A 23,874-nucleotide genomic window follows, 5' to 3' on the forward strand; every position below is an offset into this window, starting at 1 on the left:
AGAATCATAATCAGAGTGAATCTGGTATTCAAACCAATAATTATAGGTTCCTGGGACGCCTAAGGGACGCAACTCTACCTATTAAATGTGTCACCTTAGACTGGCACCTGACCATGTAACTTCATGGTCCAGGTAGACTGCCACTAATATCTGTAATAATTACTCCAGTGTCACAAACTACCATTCTCACAAGTCAGTTCCAGTGTTTGTTGTTTAACACCGAACTCGGTAATATTCCAGCTATATGACTGTGGTCTGTAAATAATCGAGTCTGGACCAGACAATCCAGTGATTGACATCATGAGCATCGATGCACGCCATTGGGACACAATGACATGCATCAACCAAGTCAGCGTTCTACGTCAAGCATATCGCCATTCCTGGAATGTGAGGTTTCATGGTATCATGTCAGACATTATGTCCAGCACATCATCATCATAGTGGCTATATGGCTCGGAAAATGCTGATGCGATGTTAAATTTTAACTCACTCACTCACTTTAGGAAAGTGATGCTCTGATGAACATAAGTCACGTGTTCTTCATCTTGATACCACTAAGATGATCAGGCAAACATCGAATCACATAAAAACAAACAGAGAATTGTGTATAAAACCACTGTTTATTGTATAAAAATATATATAAAAGTTTGATCTTCATTGTACAATGATGCTTCTTCAAATAAAAGATTTCTTTTTTTGATACCCGGGCAATAAGTAATCCAAATAAAAACTAAAATCTGTTTCAATATATACATACAATACGTATATCACGGTTTTGTAACAATATTACAATCTTGAATACATAAAAGGACTTTTGGACACAGATATTTCAAAAATAAAGTTTCAATTCCCTAACACATATTAGTGTGTGTTACTAAACTGCAAAGAGCCACTCAGTAAAACCCATAAGTTGACCAGCAACATGGTAGAACAATAAAACCCGGCCAAACAATACTAACAGGCACAGTATGGGTAGTTTAAACATCTTATGTTACAGCTAGACCTGGCGGCAATGGAATTAATTCAGATTGAAACCATGCACATTGATAGGACAGGTGACACACGTGGAGCTGAGCCTTCAAAGGTAAAAGTTATACATGTCTTTACACCTCACCAAGTCCTTGGTGTAAAGCTTCTAGATTGTCAACGTTCTCAATTCAACAGCACTAACATGACACAAACAATACTAAGGTGAAATTAATGGATTTCATAATGTGTAAAAGTTGAGCAAACACATTTTCAAAGAGCTTCTTCAGTTACGACCTTAAACATGAAACACACAAAATTTTCAAAAAATGTCTAAACCTTAAATTGACACATAGACATATACTAGCGAATGGGTACCTTGCACAGTCACACCGGAGTCCAATCCCATGATCCCCACCCCCTTTCAATCTTTGTCACTATGGTAACACAGAAATCACTGTCACTATGGTAACACACAATAATCACTGCATCACCATGGCAACACAAATCACTATCACCATGGTAACAAATTCATTGTTGCTATTATCTTGTTCCTGGCAATAATTTGCAACACCAATGATTAGGCTCAATAACCTACTGACAGAATGCAACTGCACTCTACAAGAGCATGTGGGCTAACAGGATTGGAATGACCGATTGGCACACACAGGAGCCCCTAGTGTGTTTTCTGAATATACAACTATAATGATAGTCTATACAGTTATTTAAAGATCCCTTGCAACCGTTTTTAGTCTTTGTGCAAATTCTTCTTGAAGCAGGACTGTCCTGGAATAGAAATATGATATTAAAAGGTAGTTACAGTATATCTTCTGCCAATGATATTGTGTGAGAACTTACTTCCAAAATTTTCAAATGCTTTATCCATTGGTTCTATCCATCATTTGTGTTTGTTAGTTTGTTTGTCTGTTTATGTTTATCGCTGCATTCAGCAATATTCCAGCTGCTGTATTTGCCTTACTGTTCTATGAAACAGCCCCTGACCAACTTCTTGACCATTCTTGTTATTCATCTTTATTAGTGCCCCCCTAATAAGACCAAAAATGTTCATGACAGTCCATATTTTCTTTTGTAAATTACATATTTGTTTTTAAAATAACATCAAAAATAGCTCAGAAGGTGTATTTAATTGTCCAGTACTATTATTGAGTTTCTTTACGTTTCATCAACAGTTTGATCTTCTAAACAAAATTAAGTTGTGTATAATTTTAATAAGCACCCTCTCACCCTGTTTGTCATTTTTCTAGTGAGTGAGTATGGTTTTCCCCTGCTTTTAGAAATATTCCAGCAATATCATGGCTGGGGACATCAGAAATGGGCTGCACACAATGTAGTCTTGTGGGAAATCAAACCCCGGCATTCAGCGTGATGAGTGAACGCTTTATCCACAAGGCTATCCCAGAGCCCTTTGTCATTTTTCTAAGCACACATTGCACATGTAACTGCGAATACGGTATCTGATAGTGGCCTGTAAATGATCGAGTCTGGACAAAATATTCCAGTGATTGATAATGTGAGCAACGTTCACCGCCATCTGGGTGTGGTAACACGTCATCAACCAAGTCACCAAGCCTGACAACCCAATCACCTTTGTCAACTCTTAGGACCATCATTGGTTGTCCTGGGACAATTCTAACCCAGAAACACCACAGGCTTTCTATTAGTGGCCCGCTTATAACTAGCTCCAATCGGAGAGTGGAGGCATGGAACAAAACATGTGACCTTGCTACATGCAATATGCAAAGGTTCCATGAATGGTCTTTCATTATGGTCTTTCATTATTGTCATCATTTTAATAGTCACACAAAAGTTACCCCCCCCCCTTAAATTGTCTCCCTTTATCGTAAGTGTCTAGCCGGTACACAAACTGTTGACGTTCTTTTTACGATAGTTCCACATTGACAAGGCAAAATAATCATAGATGGTCATTTTTGGAGTTAATATCACTTCTTGCAGTTTGTTATTCTCTCAAAAATGCTTCCTTATAAACTGTAAATTTCTCATTTAACTCGTCAATCAAGACTCTTCGTTTTGCAAAGCGTCTTTTTAAGTTACTTGACCAGCATATAATCTTTCACTACCAACAGCAGTCTCCAAGTTTTCAAGAATATTTTTTTGTTAAAGTCGATTTTGTACATAATCATATCTACACGTAAGATAAAGAATTTTTATGACAAAAATACTTGTGAAAATATCTCCTTTCTCTCGTCACTTGATGAGAGAAACATGATATTTCACTGGATACATGATATGTCCTCTATATGTCCATGAAATGTTATGTATGTTAATGCCCTCCTTCCCACAGACGCCATGTTGATGTAGGATATCAGGGAAAGCTGCTTACTTGCTGTTCCTCCTTGTCTTTCCCTGTATTATCCTTAGCCTTGGCCTCGCTTCTCATCTAGTATACTTATACATGTTTACCATTGCTATTCATGAAGTATCTCTACCGATTTTGACCACTGTTTGTCATCAAGTGTCCTTATGAGAAACAGAAGTTTATTAATAATGTAGTTTCTTAATAATTTATTGTGAATCTAAAGCTATGTTTCTCAGAGAAATGTTCAAAGGTCTTACTTTATGGTTTAAGACAAGTTGACAAGTCCAATTTGAACGCAGTTTGAGCAATCTCACTGGTCACTTTCCTGATCCCATCTTCACTGCATGTCTTCCCCTTAGCAGATAGTGCAGACAGCGTGCAGCTGGTCATCGAACTCCACACACTGGAACCCATCATTGGTAGGAATCAATATACAATTTCTGTGGCGTTCATAAAAAGTAGTTACCAAAATTGGTGGCATGGAAAAGATGCACTTTTGTGGAAACAGACCCTCAGTGAAAAGAGATGATCAACTAAGGCTAGTGACACTGTGGAACTGTCAAGTCCTTTGTTTTATGGAGATGACATATAGACTTTACTTCTCAAAGTCTTGGATAGAGACTCAGTTAATTTTGGGGCTTGTTCAGCACCACATTCAGCACTATCCCAGCTATATGAATATTGCCAGTAAATAATCACAGGTGGATCTGAAAATCCAATGATTAATAATAGCAACAATCAAACCAAAATTCTCATTTCTGATGTTTAGGGTTAGTGAAACAGCAAAAGCTAAATTAACAAAATACAAACAGTTAAGTACGACTATTGGAAGCATTTCATTACATGTGCTAGGATATCTTTGACACTTTAATAACCCGATATATGCTATGACTTTTAGATTTTTACTTCAATTTTGAAATCATCCCTTTTGGGACTGCCACCAAATCTCATCATTTGGGCCATGTTTTCTCATATCAAAAAACCTTGCAGTTTCTAACATAAGTTCATTGTAACATCCAGATGATGTTATGAATGTCTATTTACTGCTTGGGAGAAATCCCCTGCATTGGTCAGGTGCTTGGGCCAAGGTTGAAGATAAGGCTATACTTGGCACCAACAAGAAGGAAATCTGGCAGCCATGGCCTAGGGTAAAAATCTGTAAAGTGAGCAGAGAAGGAAGGAGCCATGGAATATGAATGGTATGTCTGTGGACTATTACCTGCACTTTTGATCTAATGGCAGAAGGGCGAATTCCTCAGGTGTTCTGGGACTGCAGGCTTGGAGTTGGCAGGTGAGAATGTCCACATCTTCACAGACACCACTGTGAACCATGCCTAGGGAAACAGAAGTATACACTTGACATCTGAACAGACATTGCATGCAAGGGCCAGACATTGCAAACAAGGGCCAGACATTGCAAACAAGGACCAGGCATTGCATACAAGGACCATACATTGCATACAAGGGCCAGACATTGCATACAAGGACCAGACATTGCATACAAAGGCCAGACATTGCAAACAAGGACCAGACATTGCAAACAAGGACCAGACATTGCAAACAAGGACCAGACATTGCATACAAGGGCCAGACATTGCATACAAGGACCAGACATTGCATACAAGGATCAGACATTGCATACAAGGACCAGACATTGCAAACAAGGACCAGACATTGCATACAAGGGCCAGACATTGCAAACAAGGACCAGGCATTGCATACAAGGGCCAGACATTGCAAACAAGGACCAGACATTGCATACAAGGGCCAGACATTGCATACAAGGACCAGACATTGCATACAAGGACCAGACATTGCATACAAGGGCCAGACATTGCAAACAAGGACCAGGCATTGCATACAAGGGCCAGACATTGCAAACAAGGACCAGACATTGCAAACAAGGACCAGACATTGCATACATGGGTCAGACATTGCATACAAGGGCCAGACATTGCATACAAGGACCAGACATTGCATACAAGGACCAGACATTGCATACAAGGACCAGACATTGCATACAAGGACCAGACATTGCAAACAAGGGCCAGACATTGCATACAAGGACCAGACATTGCATACAAGGACCAGACATTGCATACAAGGATCAGACATTGCATACAAGGACCAGACATTGCATACAAGGACCAGACATTGCATACAAGGACCAGGCATTGCATACAAGGGCCAGACATTGCAAACAAGGACCAGACATTGCATACAAGGGCCAGACATTGCATACATGGGTCAGACATTGCAAACAAGGGCCAGACATTGCAAACAAGGACCAGACATTGCAAACAAGGGCCAGACATTGCAAACAAGGACCAGACATTGCATACATGGACCAGACATTGCATACAAGGACCAGACATTGCATACAAGGACCAGGCATTGCATACAAGGGCCAGACATTGCAAACAAGGACCAGACATTGCATACAAGGGCCAGACATTGCAAACAAGGACCAGACATTGCATACAAGGACCAGACATTGCATACAAGGACCAGACATTGCATACAAGGACCAGGCATTGCATACAAGGGCCAGACATTGCAAACAAGGACCAGACATTGCATACAAGGGCCAGACATTGCATACATGGGTCAGACATTGCAAACAAGGGCCAGACATTGCAAACAAGGACCAGGCATTGCATACAAGGGCCAGACATTGCAAACAAGGACCAGACATTGCATACAAGGGCCCGACATTGCATACATGGGTCAGACATTGCATACAAGGACCAGACATTGCATACAAGGACCAGACATTGCATACAAGGGCCAGACATTGCATACAAGGACCAGACATTGCAAACAAGGACCAGGCATTGCATACAAGGACCAGACATTGCATACAAGGGCCAGACATTGCATACAAGGACCAGACATTGCATACAAGGACCAGACATTGCAAACAAGGACCAGACATTGCAAACAAGGACCAGACATTGCATACAAGGGCCAGACATTGCATACAAGGACCAGACATTGCATACAAGGACCAGATATTGCATACAAGGAGCAGACATTGCATACAAGGACCAGACATTGCAAACAAGGACCAGACATTGCATACAAGGACCAGACATTGCAAACAAGGACCAGACATTGCATACAAGGGCCAGACATTGCAAACAAGGACCAGGCATTGCATACAAGGGCCAGACATTGCAAACAAGGACCAGACATTGCATACAAGGACCAGACATTGCATACAAGGACCAGACATTGCATACAAGGGCCAGACATTGCATACAAGGACCAGACATTGCATACAAGGACCAGACATTGCATACAAGGACCAGACATTGCATACAAGGGCCAGACATTGCATACAAGGGCCAGACATTGCATACAAGGACCAGACATTGCATACAAGGACCAGGCATTGCATACAAGGTCCAGACATTGCAAACAAGGACCAGACATTGCATACAAGGACCAGGCATTGCATACAAGAACCAGACATTGCATACAAGGGCCAGACATTGCATACAAGGGCCAGACATTGCATACAAGGACCAAACATTGCATACAAGGACCAGACATTGCAAACAAGGGCCAGACATTGCATACAAGGACCAGACATTGCATACAAGGGCCAGACATTGCATACAAGGGCCAGACATTGCATACAAGGACCAGACATTGCAAACCAGGACCAGACATTGCATACAAGGACCAGACATTGCATACAAGGACCAGACATTGCATACAAGGACCAGACATTGCAAACAAGGGCCAGAAATTGCATACAAGGACCAGACATTGCATACAAGGGCCAGACATTGCATACAAGGACCAGACATTGCATACAAGGACCAGACATTGCATACAAGGACCAGACATTGCATACAAGGACCAGACATTGCATACAAGGACCAGACATTGCAAACAAGGGCCAGACATTGCATACAAGGACCAGACATTGCATACAAGGGCCAGACATTGCATACAAGGGCCAGACATTGCATACAAGGACCAGACATTGCATACAAGGACCAGACATTGCATACAAGGATCAGACATTGCATACAAGGACCAGACATTGCATACAAGGACCAGACATTGCATACAAGGACCAGACATTGCATACAAGGACCAGGCATTGCATACAAGGGCCAGACATTGCAAACAAGGACCAGACATTGCATACAAGGACCAGACATTGCATACAAGGACCAGACATTGCAAACAAGGACCAGACATTGCATACAAGGGCCAGACATTGCATACATGGGTCAGACATTGCATACAAGGGCCAGACATTGCATACAAGGACCAGACATTGCAAACAAGGACCAGACTTTGCATACAAGGGCCAGACATTGCATACAAGGGCCAGACATTGCAAACAAGGATCAGACATTGCATACAAGGGCCAGACATTGCAAACAAGGATCAGACATTGCATACAAGGACCAGACATTGCATACAAGGATCAGACATTGCATACAAGGGCCAGACATTGCATACAAGGACCAGACATTGCATACAAGGACCAGACATTGCATACAAGGATCAGACATTGCATACAAGGACCAGACATTGCAAACAAGGATCAGACATTGCCTACAAGGGCCAGACATTGCATACAAGGGCAGGACACTGCACAAGAAACATTATCAGGACAAACTGGGATTCAAACCCGTGATCATGGTTTCTGCACGCCCAAGAGATTCAACTCCGCATAGAGAATTAAGATGACATTAGGCATTAACTTGTGAAACCCTGACAGTCAGATCCCAATTAATCCAGACACCAGCAACTGTCTGGAAAGTCTTGACATATATTCTAAAGGCAATATCACATAACATAACACTGATTTGAACAATTTCACTGGTAACAGTCCCGCCCTGATAACCAGGCTCACTGCAAATGACAACTATAGTTGTGACAATGTTTCTGCGGTGTTCTGTCATGTTTGTGTCAGGGCCCTGGAGTGAGTGAGTATGGTTTAACGCCGCTTTTAGCAATATTCTAGCAATATCACGGCGGGGGACACGAGAAATGGGCTTCACACATTGTACCCATGTCGGGAATCGAACCTGGGTCTTCTGCGTGACGAGCGAACGCTTTAACCACTAGGCTACCCGACTGCCCCGTCAGGGCCCTGGAGTCGATCCTGGGACACTTCACAATCCAACCTACCATCACATTTGTCTTTTGCACCATCCAGTCCAAGCCAGTCACGTGTGAAGTTTCCGTTATAGCGGAACGCCAGCATCATTTCGTCCTTGCCACACAAATGTGTTCCGTTTTCACACATGGCGCCGGACAGACATTTGGCAACGTTTGACAGTCCACTGCGAAAAATAAAATATTTTGAGTGTATTGCTATAAACAAGCTGTTGCATACTTATATGGAATATCTATCATTCATAAATGGAATGGAAGTGTCATTGCCCTGCTTGTGTAACCTGGTATAAAAACACCTTCAGTCAAACAAAGGCCTCTAAGTGGAGAGACTAAACTTAACATACATGCAGTCAAACTATGCCATGTCGTAACCCATACGAGTTGTGAAATGAAAACTTTTACAGTTCAGGCCAATGTAACATTGTTTTGATAAATATCACACCATGTGAATGAAAGCTTTATTGAAATAAAGTGGAATTAAGTTGAACAATGGTCCCCGTCTCTCTTAAAGAAGTCTATGTGAACTAATCTGATTAAGAAAATTGGGTTTGACGCTGCTTTTAACAGTATTCCAGTTGTATCACAGTGTGTCAGCTTAATACGGGAGGAAAGCCCGAAATGATGCAGATCTCAGACGTTTACCACTTCAGTGAAACCAATGAGCACGGGTATGGTGCTGACAAACCTAGAAACATAATTGGGGCAAACTGGGTTTCGAACCTACAATCATGGGTCTCTGGCGTGCCCAAGGGACGCAACTCGGCACAGCGAATCGCGCCACCTTAGACGACTCAGCCACTAGTACCCCCGGCCTGGTTTGGAGGCCTAGATGGGCACAATAAGTCAGGGACATTCTTGGTGTTGCAAGAGATAATGGGTAAGTTGCATAAACCTGCCACTTCGGTGAAACCAACGAGCATGGGTATGGTGCCGACAAACCTAGAAACATAATCCGGGCGAACCTGCATTAGAACCCACGATCCTAGGTTTCTATGTGGAAGGTTCATAAACTGAAGAAACTGTTATTTCCATGATAATGACACACAGGCCTTTAGGGGTTCCAGAGACAGGTATACTCACACACAGTCTGGTGATTTCTGCATTGCTGCGACTTCATCACTGCACTTCTGTTCAAAGTTCCTATACATCCTAACATCGGAGCAGTAGTTACCATCACTGGTTGGTGCAGGAGAAGAGGTTGATTCTTAAAACAATCCAAAGGACAGATTTGTAAAGTGGTATATAAATTCTGTCAACTACATAAAAAAGCACACTATCAGAACTTGCACCACTGGGTGACCAAGTCAATGACCCATAACCATGCCTACCCTGGAAAAGTAACGTATATGTTAAAGTATGGGAGTAATGAGAACTTTTGCTCTACGATAGCTTCCTGGTATGAACCCCTGGATGATAATGAACTTGAAATATGGATTGGCACCATTTCAAAGAGGTTGCTCTGGTGCAAGGGGCAATGTCCCAATATTCCAGGTGTCTGATGGTGCAAGGGGCAATGTCCCAATATTTCAGGTGTCTGATTGTGCAGGGGGCAATGTCCCAACATTCCAGGTGTCTGATGGTGCAGGGGGAAATGTCCCAATATTCCAGGTGTATGATGGTGCAAGGGCAATGTCCCAATAATCCAGGTGTCTGATGGTGCAAATGCAAAGTCCGATTATTCCAGGTGAACAATGGTGAAAGGGCATTGTCCCATTATTTCAGGTGTCTGATTGTGCAAGGGCAATGTCCCAATATTCCATACATTATTTTTATAACTCCCCCACCAAGTTCGTTTTTAGTAAAAAAAAGTATTGCCATAGACACAGGCCTATTTTTGAGGCCCATAACAAATGGTCTTGCATGCATGTATGCGTTGAGTGAGTTAATATTTACGAGCATGGATGTATGCATAAGTATTGGATAATGACAACATTCCTCGCATCAGTGGGAGTCAGAGAAAGTTATAGAATTTTGGGCAAATTAAATCATTGTGGTGATTAAGATTAACTGTATATTGTGATTATGATTCCTTTTGGAAAACTTACTTCCTGAGCACTGTTTCTCATCAAAGCCTGTGGTTTCCATCACCACCTTTGTCATGGTCGGCTGCATATCGTCCAAGCTGCAGCTCTGTCCCTGGTTCCTCAGTGAGGTCAGAACACAAGATGACATGTTGGCCAGGAAACTGAAATAATGAAGTCAGCGAGTGAGTGAGCATTTTTTACACCACTTTTAGACCTGTGAAGGTGCAGGGTAGAATAGGTCTTTAGCAGCCCATGCTTGCCGTAAAAGGTAACTATGCTTGTCGTAAGAGGCGACCATGGGATCGGGTGGTCACACTAGCTGACTTGGTTGATGCATGTCATCGTATCCAAATTGCATGGATCAATGCTCATGATGTCAATCACTGGATTGTCTCGTCCAGATTCGATTATTTACAGACTGCCATCATATAGCTGGAATATTGCTGAGTGCAGCGTTAAACAACAAACAAACAAACACCACTTTGAGTAATGTTCCAGCAATATGACAGCAGAGGACACCAGAAATGGGCTTCACATATTGTCCCCTATTGGGTAACTGAACCCAGGTCTTCGGCATGACGAGCAAACGCTTTAACAACTAAGCTACCTCACCGCCCCTAATGAAGTTAGTGTCACTCCGATGACAAGCAGAGCCATCACTATGTTGCATTCATACTGAGCTGCCATTGTGCATCTGACCCATCATCTCATCGTTTACAGGGAAAATGTCTGCTTATTAATTTTTATTTCCCATTTATAAAACCACTTCCAAACACAGTTTGGACCAGAGTCAGTTGTTTTAAAATTATGTCTATTACACTTTATAACCAGACAATGATTAGTTTGAGAACTTCAGTATGAATTTGTTGACCTGGTATTTCTGGTGTTAGGTGCTCACATTAATACATCTCTTGTGTGTGTGTGTGTGTGTGTGTGTGCGTGCGTGTGCGTGTGCATGTGCGTGTGCGTGTGCGACCCCCCTTGAAAGCCCTCTAATTCTTGGTACAAAAAAACTTGCCTTACACACAGATATATACGGTATATTGTACTGATAAGAGAAACATGAAGTGAGCAGTTGATTAACACAAGGAAGTCCTGTGTCACACCACCTACCTGCACTTTGTGGGCAGGTCTAGATTGACAAAGTCCCCCTCAGACCCGACAGCACATTTCCCCATGAGGCAGGTGAGGGCAGTCTTGTCTTCACACATGCTGCGGGGCGTCGCCATACCTGATGAACACAATGAATTATATGTGTTACATTCAAGCAATTTTCTTCCTTCTCCTCATCTGACAGACCCAATATGTCAAAAATGTGAATGTCTCCAATTTACTCATGGTAGCCATAATGGCCTATTCAGTTTTCATGAATATAGACAATGTCACCCGAGTGTCTTTTGTTATCAAATATATCAACACGAGTTGATAAAGTGGAAAAACTCTGAGGCTTGCTGAAGAGTTTTTCCACTTTTATCAACTCGTGTTGATATATTTGATATCAAAAGACACAATGGTTAGATTCTATTTATCATCCAATATCATTCTTCCAACTTTTTCATTTTGTAGACAGTAATAAGCAGTGTCTTAAGTGTAAAAAGTAGTGTAAACAGCTTCAGCAGTGGAGACATTAGGGATGTCATTTGATTGTGACGTCATGGTAACCAGTGACGTCACAATGGTCTGCAAAGCATTGTGATGTAATTTCATTGCAGCGATATCTACAGTGTAGATATCGCTTGATCTCATCCAAGCGATATCTCCTGTGGGAGCCAGTTTTGGATGATAAATTAATATCCTTACACTGAAGCCCTCTCCAAGGTTTACAGTTTGACAAGAACCATAATGACTTCACACTGATATGAAGGTGAGCTACAACAACATACCATCACAGGCATCCTTTGCATCCTGCAGGCCCAGCCAGTCTCTGGTGGCGTTCGAGTTATATCTGAAGGTCATCATGATGTCCCCTACAGAACACTTGTAGTATCCAGTCTGGTAACACAGATTGGTGGCCGCGCACTCAGCTACCTCCAGGAGTTGGCTGTTCAACAAGACATCATCATGCACAAGCTTAATGACACCAACACCACAGTGCATACAAAATGTAGGCCACTAGAGGACAAGGTATGATAGGGATGCTTTTTGGCTCACTGAATATGCACTATTTAAGAATTAAGCAAACCTTTTAAAAATTGTGAATACACAATAGAAAGTGGTCAAATGTAACACATGTTATATTTGGGATAACACTTTCTTAGTAAAGTACAGATTCAAGTACTTTTTTTTAAGTTAAAGTTACTTTTATAAATTGTTTTGAAAGTTTTCAGACTAATTCAAATATATTCTCATATATTTAAATGAGAGCTAGACTTTGGTCATTTCAATAATTGCATGTTTGGTACTAATGACAATACAATATTCATAGGTAAGTGTAAAGTGTGTGAAAATGGCTGATTTATATAGTACAAAATTATTAGTATCCTTATCAAGCAATGTGTCGTAATCTAACTGACCCATGACAGAAAACTTACTCGCATGATGGCTTAGTTTCATTCTGTATTGCGCTTATTTGAGAACCACATGTAGACGCCATGTTCCTAACATAATGGAAGTTGGAGCAGTCGTTTGCTGGGGCCACGCTGGTCGAGTCTGATAACAGGCAAAACAATGGATGACACAATCTCCTGGAACAACTGAGTCAGTTATCTTGACTTCACATGCACACTTCCAGAACAAGGAACAGGAGCCTCATGGTTAATGTCGTGGTCAGTTGGGCCAAAGGGCCTGGTTTGAGTGAGTGAGTGAGTGAATGAGTTGGGTTTAACGCTGCTCTTAACAGTATTCCAGTTATATCACAACATGTCAGCTTAATGTAGGAGGAAAGCCCCAAGTGATGTAGGTCTCACAAGTTTTCCACTTTGGTGAGACCCACGAGCACATGTATTGTGTTGACAAACCTAGAAACATAATCGGGGTGAACCAGGATTTGAACCCACAATCATAGGTTTCTGGCGTGCCCAAGGGACGCAACTCTGCACAGCAAATTGCAGCGCCTTAGACGACTGGGCCCCTCGTAACCTGGCCTGGTTTGTAGCCCCAGATGGGTACAATGAGTCAGGGACATTCTTGGTGTTGCAAGAGATAATGGGTAAGCACAACACTGTACACATTAGAGCAACAGTTCTCACTAAGTCAATTGTATCGTAAGGTGTTTTGGATTTTGTTCAGATGAAAGATCATGATTTCCAAGGGTTTGCATGTCTTACATGTCAACAAATTCCAAAAAGGGCATTCAAAGCCCAGTCCCATACAAAATCAGGCATTAAACAAAAGGTTGGTCATGACATGGCTGTTGGCATAGAACAGATTCATGAGAAGATGGATCAGCAACAATCTGTCCACACTGGGGCGGGTCGACAAACCAGACATGTCAAAAAGACACAGGCGACAGAAAAAGGGGGAATCAAGTAATACCCTAAAGTAATTATTAATATTATAATCATGATGTGCAGATTAAAATAAAAAATGCAGCAAAGAGGGTTTGGGTGATCCTGGCAGAGTCAGGCTGGTTAGGCTCATCATCAGGTCAGGGCCCTTGCTCCCTCTACACACAGCCCAATGGGACATCATCATCAATCATCAATCATCAATCATCATCAATCATCATCAATCATCATCATCATCATCATCATCATCACACATCATAGTCATCACACATAATTATCACACATTATAATTATCAATCATCATCATTATCCTCATTATTATCATCAATTATTATCAATTATCATCAATTATCATCAATTATCATCAATCATCATCAATCATCACCAATCATCAATCATATTCTTTTCTCCTGACCTGGTTGATTGCCCTTCTTGTAACAAGACACAGTTGCTTCTCTGTCATTGTTGCACATGGCGTAGGACTTGGTCATCTCTCCTGGGCAGTCTTTCAAGGACTTCTCTGCACCTGTGCACATGACATTTCTAAATTTGTTGGAGAATCCTGAAGCAGGGTAGCTTGATGTCATTACTCTCCCTCCAGCGTACCCCATCTCAACACAGGCAACCATAGCCGAGGTGTCCGTGAACCCATCCATGCAGACAGCGGTCCAGGCATTGTCGTTATTGATCACCAGGCTGCCCACAGAAGCCAGGCTATTGGGGTACAGACGCACTGGAAACAGAATTGTTTATCATCAAATACTTATCTCCCCAACAGTTACAAACTTGACATCAAGATCATCAATATTTAAGGCAATTGGGTTTAATGCCATGCTCAGCAGTATTTTACCCTGATACACTGTCAGCTGGAGTTTGGGAGTACCAGTCTAAAGAAGACAACAGGTAAGCAACAACATGAACATGTTTATAAGTATTTGGTAACACACCTAATACCTGTTGAAAAACTGACCACACCCATCTCAAACTTGTTGGAAAACTCTTAGGAGTGACTGAGTGAGGTACTATTTCACGTCACATCGGCAATATTTCAACCATATCGTGACGAGAAGTTATACGTTGAAAATGCATATATTTAGATTTAGTAATAAGAACCTGATGAACAGTAAAATAACTTGAATATCACAGATTAAACTTTAAAACTAGCATACAACCATAAAAAGATATCACTATATGTAACAATACATAATAAAAAAGGGCTATAGATCGCCAGCAGCTGAAGGTGGAACCCAATGCTGGGGACTTACAGTACCATCGCTTCCTGCATCATGTGCCGGACCCCAGCAGGATTTAAATCATCCCTTCAGGTGTTGGCAATTATTATCAAATTTAACCAAAGTTAAATGAACAAATATTCTACGATTACAATGGAGGGAGGGCAAAGATTAGAACATTGTGCCTGCAGGACAGACTAGTACTTACCCTCGCGGAAACATTCAACATGCACCGGTCGACAAGAAGTGGAATTTCTGTTTGAGTCTGACATGAGACTCCAGTGAGTGATGCAGATGTCGGCTTGTTTCTCCGTGCCACTACAAGCCATGGTGACTGACCAGTAGTAGTCGCTACTGCCAGTGATTGTCAGGTTCCCATAGTAGGGCTGGCCACCCACGAACCCTTGACCGAGACTCTTGCACACAGCGGAGGCGTCATCATTACTGAAATAATGGCTGAGACACATAGGTTGGGTCGTTCCATTCTTAGACACCACCACCTGACCCACACGGTCTTCACCTGCTGGCTGCTTAGTCAAGATGAATGTGGCAACTGAAAAGAAAAATATTGAAAGACCTGTGTTTCCAAACACTGTTTCATTGCGTATTTGACCAAAGTCTGCCACCTGATGTATGGAGTAATATTGAGAAAATATTAAAACGAGGGAATTATGATTTATTTTCTGATATCACTTTTGTCATGTCTTTTGTGACCATTCTATTCTAACAACTCCAATACATAATCAGACTGAATAAACAAGATAATTAATGCCAAAATACTCAACAATACCCAAGCTTGTAGACTAGTAGAGATCCAAAGAATTCAAACAATTGGTCAAAAGACCTATATAAACACAAAATAGTTGCGATGCAGAGTTGAGAGAGAGAGAGAGAGAGAGAGAGGGAGAGAGAGAGAGAGAGAGAGAGAGAGAGAGAGAGAGAGAGAGAGAGAGAGAGAGAGGAGAGAGAGAGAGAGAGAGAGAGAGAGAGAGAGAGAGAGAGAGAGAGAGAGAGAGAGAGAGAGAGAGAGAGAGAGACTGACTGACTGAACCCTTAAAGTCAAAATTATCGGACACAACAAACACACTGATAAGTGATTATCTCAAGCTCATTTGGAGAAGTGATGAGGGCAATTTTCTGCACAAACACTATGATCTGAAAATGGTAAAACTTACGGTCTTCTTTCTGGAAGCAGAAAACACTGGCATCCTTTCTGCAGGTGTCTGTGTCAACTGTTGTAGAGAACGCGCAATCCAGCAGGGACTTCTCGGCGCTGACACAGCCGACATCGCTGATCCACTGCGGCACATCCCTGTAGGCGTACTGGCTGCTGCTGAATCCATCCTGGAACCCCTGCTCCATGCAGTACACTCTGGCATCCAGGTCGTCCCAGCCGGAGGAACACACCGTCCCATTAATGCCATACTTGTTCACTATTACACGACCTCTGTTACCAAGACCAATGACCTTCATCAATGCTGAAATGATGGTAATAGTACACTTGTCATATCATAATGATAACATGTAGCCAAACCCTTAAAAATGTCAAATTTCAACTAGTCCTCATGTGTCGTTTAGAATTTGCAGTTTGACAAGGATGTTTAATGTTTTTTGGGTATGACATGGCCATGGGATCGAATCACCGACCATCGGCTCTCTGGGCAGACATTCAATCCACGAGACCACCGAGGTGGCCGTGACTTGGTTGATTGAATGTTGTCAAGGATTGATGCTCATGATATCAATCACTGGACTGTATTTACAGACAACCATCATATAGATGGAATAGTGCTGAATGTGGCATTAAACAAACTGTGGCACTTCATCATCATGGCTAACCACTGAAGCTTACCACCACTGTCACATAGCCATGACTTGGCTTACTACCGCCACAGCTTACAATCTCTAGTTATCACTCTGACTTACCACCACTGTCACACAGCCATGACTTGGCTTACTACCGCCACAGCTTACAATCTCTAGTTATCACTCTGACTTACCACCACTGTCACACAGCCATGACTTGGCTTACTACCGCCACAGCTTACAATCTCTAGTTATCACTCTGACTTACCACCACTGTCACATAGCCATGACTTGGCTTACTACCGCCACAGCTTACAATCTCTAGTTATCACTGTGACTTACCACCACTGTCACACAGCCATGACTTGGCTTACTACCGCCACAGCTTACAATCTCTAGTTATCACTGTGACTTACCAGCACTGGAGTCCCTGCACACCACAGTTGCTGGTCGTCTGGAGAGGCAGGCATATTGGTCTATTTCTTGACTGCAGCTGAGGAAGGATGTCTCTGTCCCTATGCAGGAGGCATTTCCCCGGGAGTACCTGCTGGAATAGTAGCCCGGGAAAGCCACTGGTTCGGCCACTCCAGTGGCCGACAGTCCCAGCTGCCTGCACACAACTGTGGCAGCGTTGTCATCAAACCCATCAGAACAAACAGCCAACCACTCATTATTAACTTGAAGTTGTACAATACCAGTCTTGTTGAATAAGCCTGTATGCAAACGTACTGAAACAAAAAGAATTGAATCAAAACCATCTGATCCTAATTAGAAACAAAAGGATGCTGAGCATCAGCAATTGCAGCAGCAGAAATAAGACTTGGATTTTGCTCAGCTTATCAATATACCTATTCAGGGCAATGTACCATGTGGCATTAATATAAATGTGTTAAAACTGAGAATTGTTCCAAGTGGTCCTCACTGCCGGTAACACACAGAAGTATGGAGTGAGAGAGACCAACTGCTCATTATTGAATTATATTTAAGAACATCCAACATGTCAAATTGTCTGCAGTTTCAATCATTAACCCATACAGTACTCAACATTTGATAGACACATTTCTGTTGCCATTATACACTATATGACAAAGATTACATTAAATGGTATATTTACATACTTATCCTATCTCACATTGTGCATTTCTCCTTCTAGTCTTGGCGTGGAAGTTACCAGCTTAAAATATACACTACACCCGAAACACATCCCAACATCATCATTGTCTTTACCTAAACATAGGGTCATGCATTGTAATCCCATGCATAGTGACCCGTGAAGATTCCGGGGTAGAATAGGTCTTCAGCAACCAATGCTTGCTGTAAAAGGTGACTATGCTTGTCTTAAAAGGCGACTAACGGGATCGAGTGGTCAGGCTCGGTGACTTGGTTGATGCATGTCATCAATCCCAATTGCGTGGATCAATGCTCATGATATTAATCACTGGACTGTCTGGTCCAGAATCTATTATTTACAGACCGCCGTCATATAGCTGAGTGTGGCGTTAAACAACAAATCAACCAACCAACCAACCAACCATAGTGACCCTATACAAGCCAACACCTGAATTGGCTTGATAAATCAGTCTTTCTTACAGCAGCACTTTGTTGTGCAGCGCCATTGTGGATGCAATGTTGCAGGGGGGAGGCAATGCAGCCAAGGTGTAGGCCCAAAGAATCGTTGAGCGTAGCCAAAAGGAAATTGCGGTGCGGGAGACTTCCGTGGTGGCAGATGTAAAGGGATGAAAAGTCTCTCCTGGAGGGACGTATCATAGTAGATGCCTTGAGGTAAATACACAAGGCTCTAACCAGGCATAAGGAGGTGCCTTCCTAGTCATCTGGGTTCAAAATGGATGCCAAGGAAGGAATGGTGAACAACCCATCTGGTTGGCCCAGAAGTTGATTCTTCAAAATGAACTCCCAACGAAGGTATAGTTTCCCATGGTGCTGCCTTTCAAATCGGACACGAGTGACTTCATGAACATGGATCCCGCTAACTCAAGCAGCCAACTTGTTGGAAAGAATGAGATCAAATGTATAACCTGTATCGGAGATGAGATGATGAGATAGTCGTGAACTCGATTCAATGAAACCGGTGACCTCAGCACGTGGGTTTAGCAATGGTGCGAAATCTACACGTGAGTCTCGTAGACTGTTCATAGTTTTTGTTCTATCAAGGGTTTACAATGATTGTAAGCTCTCCTGCGAGGTGTTACAATCGTTGTAATACCTCCTACAAGGTGTTACCACAATTTCAAAAACTCCATATCGTGTTACACAAACAGCCAGTAGGTTTATAAGAGCAGAAGTGATGCTTTTGGCTACTCTCAAAGAATAACCCTTGGCTATGAGTGACTTTTGGAGATGAGCCCAACGCAGAGATGGAGGGTGTCTGGCAAAGAGTGCAGCAGGTGGGAGTCAGGCTGCTGGAGAAGATATCTTCGCAGTGGTAGATGATGGTACCTTGTTTCTGTGATTCTTACCAGAACTATGAACCAGCTTCTTGATGGCCAAGAAGGTGTGACCAAAAGCAGTCGAAGCTGGTTGGTTGTTGCAGCCTTTGAAGAACCTGAGGTAGAAGGCTGGTTGGGGGAAAGGTGTAGGTTTCTTAGATTCTCCCACAAGATTGCAACAGGGTCGTGGTTCCATACTTTTGGGTCTAGGGTGGATGAGACAAATTCAGTATTTGGTTTTGAAGCAGGTTGCAAATAGATCAAAGTCTGGGCTGGCATAAGGCGGAAAATCCACTGAAAAACCTCGGGTGGATGGTACTATTCTGTCAGTGATGGTTAGTCTCATCAGGGCAGCTATTCCATCAGTGATGGTTGATCTGGTCAGGGCAGCTATTCTGTCAGTGATGGTTGATCTGGTCGGGGCAGCTATTCTGTCGGTGATGGTTGATCTGGTCAGGGCAGCTATTATGTCAGTGATGGTTGGTCTGGTCAGGGCAGCTATTCTGTCAGTGATGGTTGATCTGGTCGGGGCAGCTATTCTGTCGGTGATGGTTGATCTGGTCAGGGCAGCTATTCTGTCAGTGATGGTTGGTCTGGTCAGGGCAGCTATTCTGTCAGTGATGGTTGGTCTGATCAGGGCAGCTATTCTGTCGGTGATGGTTGGTCTGGTCAGGGCAGCTATTCTGTCAGTGATGGTTGGTCTGGTCAGGGCAGGAATTCAGTTGCTATGACGTGAATCCCTTGGATGTGTCTCGCCCGAACTTGTATGCAACAGGGAGTCGACCACATGGGAGAACAGACCCATCAGCAGGAAGGACTCTGACTTAGTTTAGCCCATCTTGTTGATGTACCATATGACCGAGGGTTTTCTGACTGAATCATGATTTATAGTACTAGCTCACTGAGATACCATACCGCAGTTTAACATAGATACCCCACTCAGACACAGCATACTGACTCCGAGCCGATCAGTCCTTGTTTTAGCCCCTTAATGTAGAGCGCCAGACAGAGTAACAACAAGTACCATTTTTTAAAGTCTTTTGGTATGACGCAGCTGGGGATTGAACCCCGGACCTTCCGCTCTCTGGGTGGACGCTCAACCACTAGACCACGGAGGTGGTCCCCTGCCACTTGAAAATGTGGAAGATCAGCTCCCCAGCCCACTGTTGAGGCAACAATGACCAGTTGATTTATTGGACAACGATTGATTGACCCTTTGTTTAGGTAGTGACCATGGTTATGTTGGGATGTGTTCAGGTGAAGTGTTGTTTTTTTTATCTGGAAACTCTCTTCTATGGCGTTACAATGCCAAGATCGAAAGGAGGAGAAGAAATGCATTGTGTGAGATAGGTATAAGTATAAAAATTTGATATCTTGATAAGGCTTCAATAACTTACAAAAGTTAAGTTGTCAAGAAATACTCACATTCAGCGTAACAGAAGACTTTGACGGGTCCTTGTGTGCATGTGTAGTTTGCCGATGCCTCATTACCGACCTTGAACATCTCCCAGTCACCAGTCCGACACATGTCCAGAAGCGTTGCATGGCTGTTACAGTCAATGTTGGCAGCCATGACATCCTGGATGGTTGGTTTATCCGTTGGGCCAAAGTAGGCCTGTCCACCAGCGTACCCAAGCTGTTTACACACAGTGTTGGCACTGGAAGACGACCACACAGGGGAACACACAGTGGCCTTCGTACCCTTGTATTCTGCGACAAGGTACCCATAATTTTTTGTGGTTCCGCCTTCAATGGAGTAGATTGTCACTGAAAATAAACATACATGCCAATTTCTTATTTGGTTCTCTTAAAGGAATAACGAAAGCAATAAATGCTGTTGAATCATAACAGAAAGACATAACAAACAATGTGGTATCCGATGTGTATGAAAAACAAAAACATTTGATTTGCGAGCTTGGTGTGTGTTAGCAGAAACTGCCATGTGAAAAAGTGAGGTACCTGAATGTTTTGAAAGCTGGACTCAAAGTGGATATTTTTGTTGATGAGGACAGTGCCTTTTATTTTAGCCTAACATTTCTGGTATTCTTCACACTTAAACAATTATTCATCTCAAGTTTAAACCATTCATTGCATGTTCTACTAAATTGGCTTGTGATATCGACCTGTGACATTTTGTCTAATGCTGGCAAAGTCTGCTCTTATCAATATTCCAGCATTGTCCTTGGGAGGACACCAGAGCTGGGCTTCAAAACAAGACTTCAGGGTGATGAGTGAACACTTTAATCAATTGGATACCCAACGTCCTTGAGGTACTTGAGACTTACTGTCCTCTTTGTTTTGACAGAAGACCCCAGCAGCGTTGTTACAGTAATCCTTGGGATGTGGCCCAGTGTTATGTTTGCAGGACTTCAAGTCTGTGTTGGCTTCGGAGCAAGACATATCAAAGATCCACATCGGTACATCTTCAGCACTGCTGAAAATGTTTCTTGAAGCACCAGTTTCAAAGCCGAGAGATTTGCATACTATCGTCGCGGCAACATCATCAAAACCAGCAGAGCAGACCTCACCGAACACACCAAACCTTGAAATGAGGACCTTGCCTTGGTCAGCACGTATTTTCCAGTCTGTTACTTGAAGGTAAAAAAACATCAGGTTTCATACTTCTTAAGAAAACAATACAATCAAGTCTCAATGATCCACACAGTTTTCCACATTAGTAGTGAGTGAGTTAACGCCGCTTTTAGCAATATTCCAGCAATATCAAGGCGAGGGACAACAGAAATGGGCTTCACAATTTGTACCCATGTCAGGAATCGAACCCGGGTCTTCGGCGTGATGAGCGAACGCTTTAACCACTAGGCTACCCGACGGCCCCACCACATTAGAAAAGTAGGACAAGTTGGCATGCTTCACTGTGTGCATATAAGGTGTATTGTCAGTGGCTGCTTGTAGAGACAAGGAGCAAGGAACCTTATCACGTCTCAAACATATTGGATGAGATTACCTATCAAAGTTTTGTTCAATACCATTTATGAATTTGTTCATGTCGTTACATCTCATTTAGTTGCATGTAACAATTAGTCATTATCATGGGCTTAAAAAAATACAAGAAGTAGTTCTCAGGCAATGATTTTTGAAAATATAGTGCAGGTGGGCATTGCTTTTGGTTGTTGCTTGTTCAAACTAGTATGAATACAAATAAACAGTTGTGTACCATCAACCTAAGAAAGGGCCTCCCTGCATAAACACGTGTACATACTCCTATTGCTGCCATTACCGTAACATGAGATGCACAGTAAAGCAGTGCGCATGTCCAGGAAAGTAACTGTGTGCCATATTGGAGCACATTGTTTTAAAGTAATTTTAAGAATTTTAATTTTTTTTTAAAATGGAAATAAAAATAAAAAGTGCGGCAGGCTTTATGATGATGCGGGCGGTGCCTGAGAACCAAGACTATTATTTTATTTAGCCATGAATTAAGTTACTACATATGACCCGTCAGTGTTTTATTGAACACTATCGGAAAATTGAGCAAGAATGGTGCAATGGCACATCTGAGAATGTACTCTGAATTATGGAAAAAGTTCCTCACTTTCATCTTCGCTAGTGTTGCACTTCACGACAGCAGGTACACCCGATGGACAATTGTACATGTACTTGTCCGACATGACACAAGATCCCAGAGCCTTCTCGCTTCCTGTACAGGTGACATTGCCAAAGCCCATGGTGTGGTCGCGGTGGACAAAGGGGTTGTAGCCAAGAGCACGACCACCGTTTGGGAACCCAACTTCCCTACACACGACATTGGCAGCTTTGTCATCAAAGCCTTCAGCACATATGCTGTAGCTCTCCTTGTTGTCCCTGATGAGCACGACACCAAGTGAGGAGTTGTAGAATGGTTGCAGCCGAACTGAAGACAAAAAAGTTAGTTCAGGCTGGCAGCAACTCATGACGGGCCGAGACACATATTTTCACACATGAGAAAATCAAAACTTCTGTGGAAATGTCATTTCAGGTACCATATTCGACTAAATAAGCGCCCGCTCTAATAAGTGCCCACGGCGATATTTGCTATTATATTGGCTAGTGAACAATCCCAATCAGCACCCCTTCCGACTGATCAATGTAACAAGACTTATTTATTTGTGTATAATACACACTCATGTGTTATATCACCCTTAATAATGGGCAATTAAATTCTTGAAAAATATATCTGTCGTATGCAAACATTTCATGCTATTAGCATAAACCACGAAATTTATGATCTTTCAACTCAAAATGATATTCTAATAAGCAACCCTTATTTCTAATTTTGAGAGCGCCCTAGGCACTTATTACGTTGAATTTGGTAAGTCACTTGTATAGATGAAAGTGTTATACACAAGAAAAGGCAAATTTCTTCAGCATACTTATGTCAAAGTGTACTTAAGTTTCTGACAAACAATATTGTGTTATTTGATACTTTGACCTGCCCAATAACTAAAGGCCTGAAAAATTACTTTTTACGAG

General features: G+C 42.4%; 1 protein-coding gene across 1 annotated transcript in view; it reads right to left on the reverse strand.

Annotated features, from left to right (window-relative positions):
• Positions 1-619: 619 nt before the first annotated feature.
• Positions 620-23,874, reverse strand: part of LOC139452728 (uncharacterized) — a 143,866-nt gene continuing 120,611 nt past the window's right edge. The window contains exons 73-88 of the mRNA XM_071234304.1: positions 22,958-23,275; positions 21,690-21,995; positions 20,830-21,171; positions 17,374-17,685; positions 16,327-16,629; positions 15,360-15,704; positions 14,335-14,652; positions 13,005-13,122; positions 12,357-12,514; positions 11,587-11,704; positions 10,495-10,634; positions 9,530-9,653; positions 8,462-8,616; positions 4,524-4,638; positions 3,562-3,707; positions 620-1,752 (exon numbers count right to left, since the gene is read on the reverse strand). Coding sequence (XP_071090405.1) covers positions 3,563-3,707; positions 4,524-4,638; positions 8,462-8,616; positions 9,530-9,653; positions 10,495-10,634; positions 11,587-11,704; positions 12,357-12,514; positions 13,005-13,122; positions 14,335-14,652; positions 15,360-15,704; positions 16,327-16,629; positions 17,374-17,685; positions 20,830-21,171; positions 21,690-21,995; positions 22,958-23,275 — 3,317 coding nt within the window. The 3' untranslated portion in view covers positions 620-1,752; position 3,562. The remainder of the gene's footprint in view (positions 1,753-3,561; positions 3,708-4,523; positions 4,639-8,461; positions 8,617-9,529; positions 9,654-10,494; positions 10,635-11,586; positions 11,705-12,356; positions 12,515-13,004; positions 13,123-14,334; positions 14,653-15,359; positions 15,705-16,326; positions 16,630-17,373; positions 17,686-20,829; positions 21,172-21,689; positions 21,996-22,957; positions 23,276-23,874) is intronic.

This window comes from Haliotis cracherodii, unplaced genomic scaffold, assembly GCF_022045235.1.
Source record: "Haliotis cracherodii isolate W230 unplaced genomic scaffold, xgHalCrac1.p SCAF_9, whole genome shotgun sequence".
Classification (NCBI taxonomy): domain Eukaryota; kingdom Metazoa; phylum Mollusca; class Gastropoda; order Lepetellida; family Haliotidae; genus Haliotis; species Haliotis cracherodii.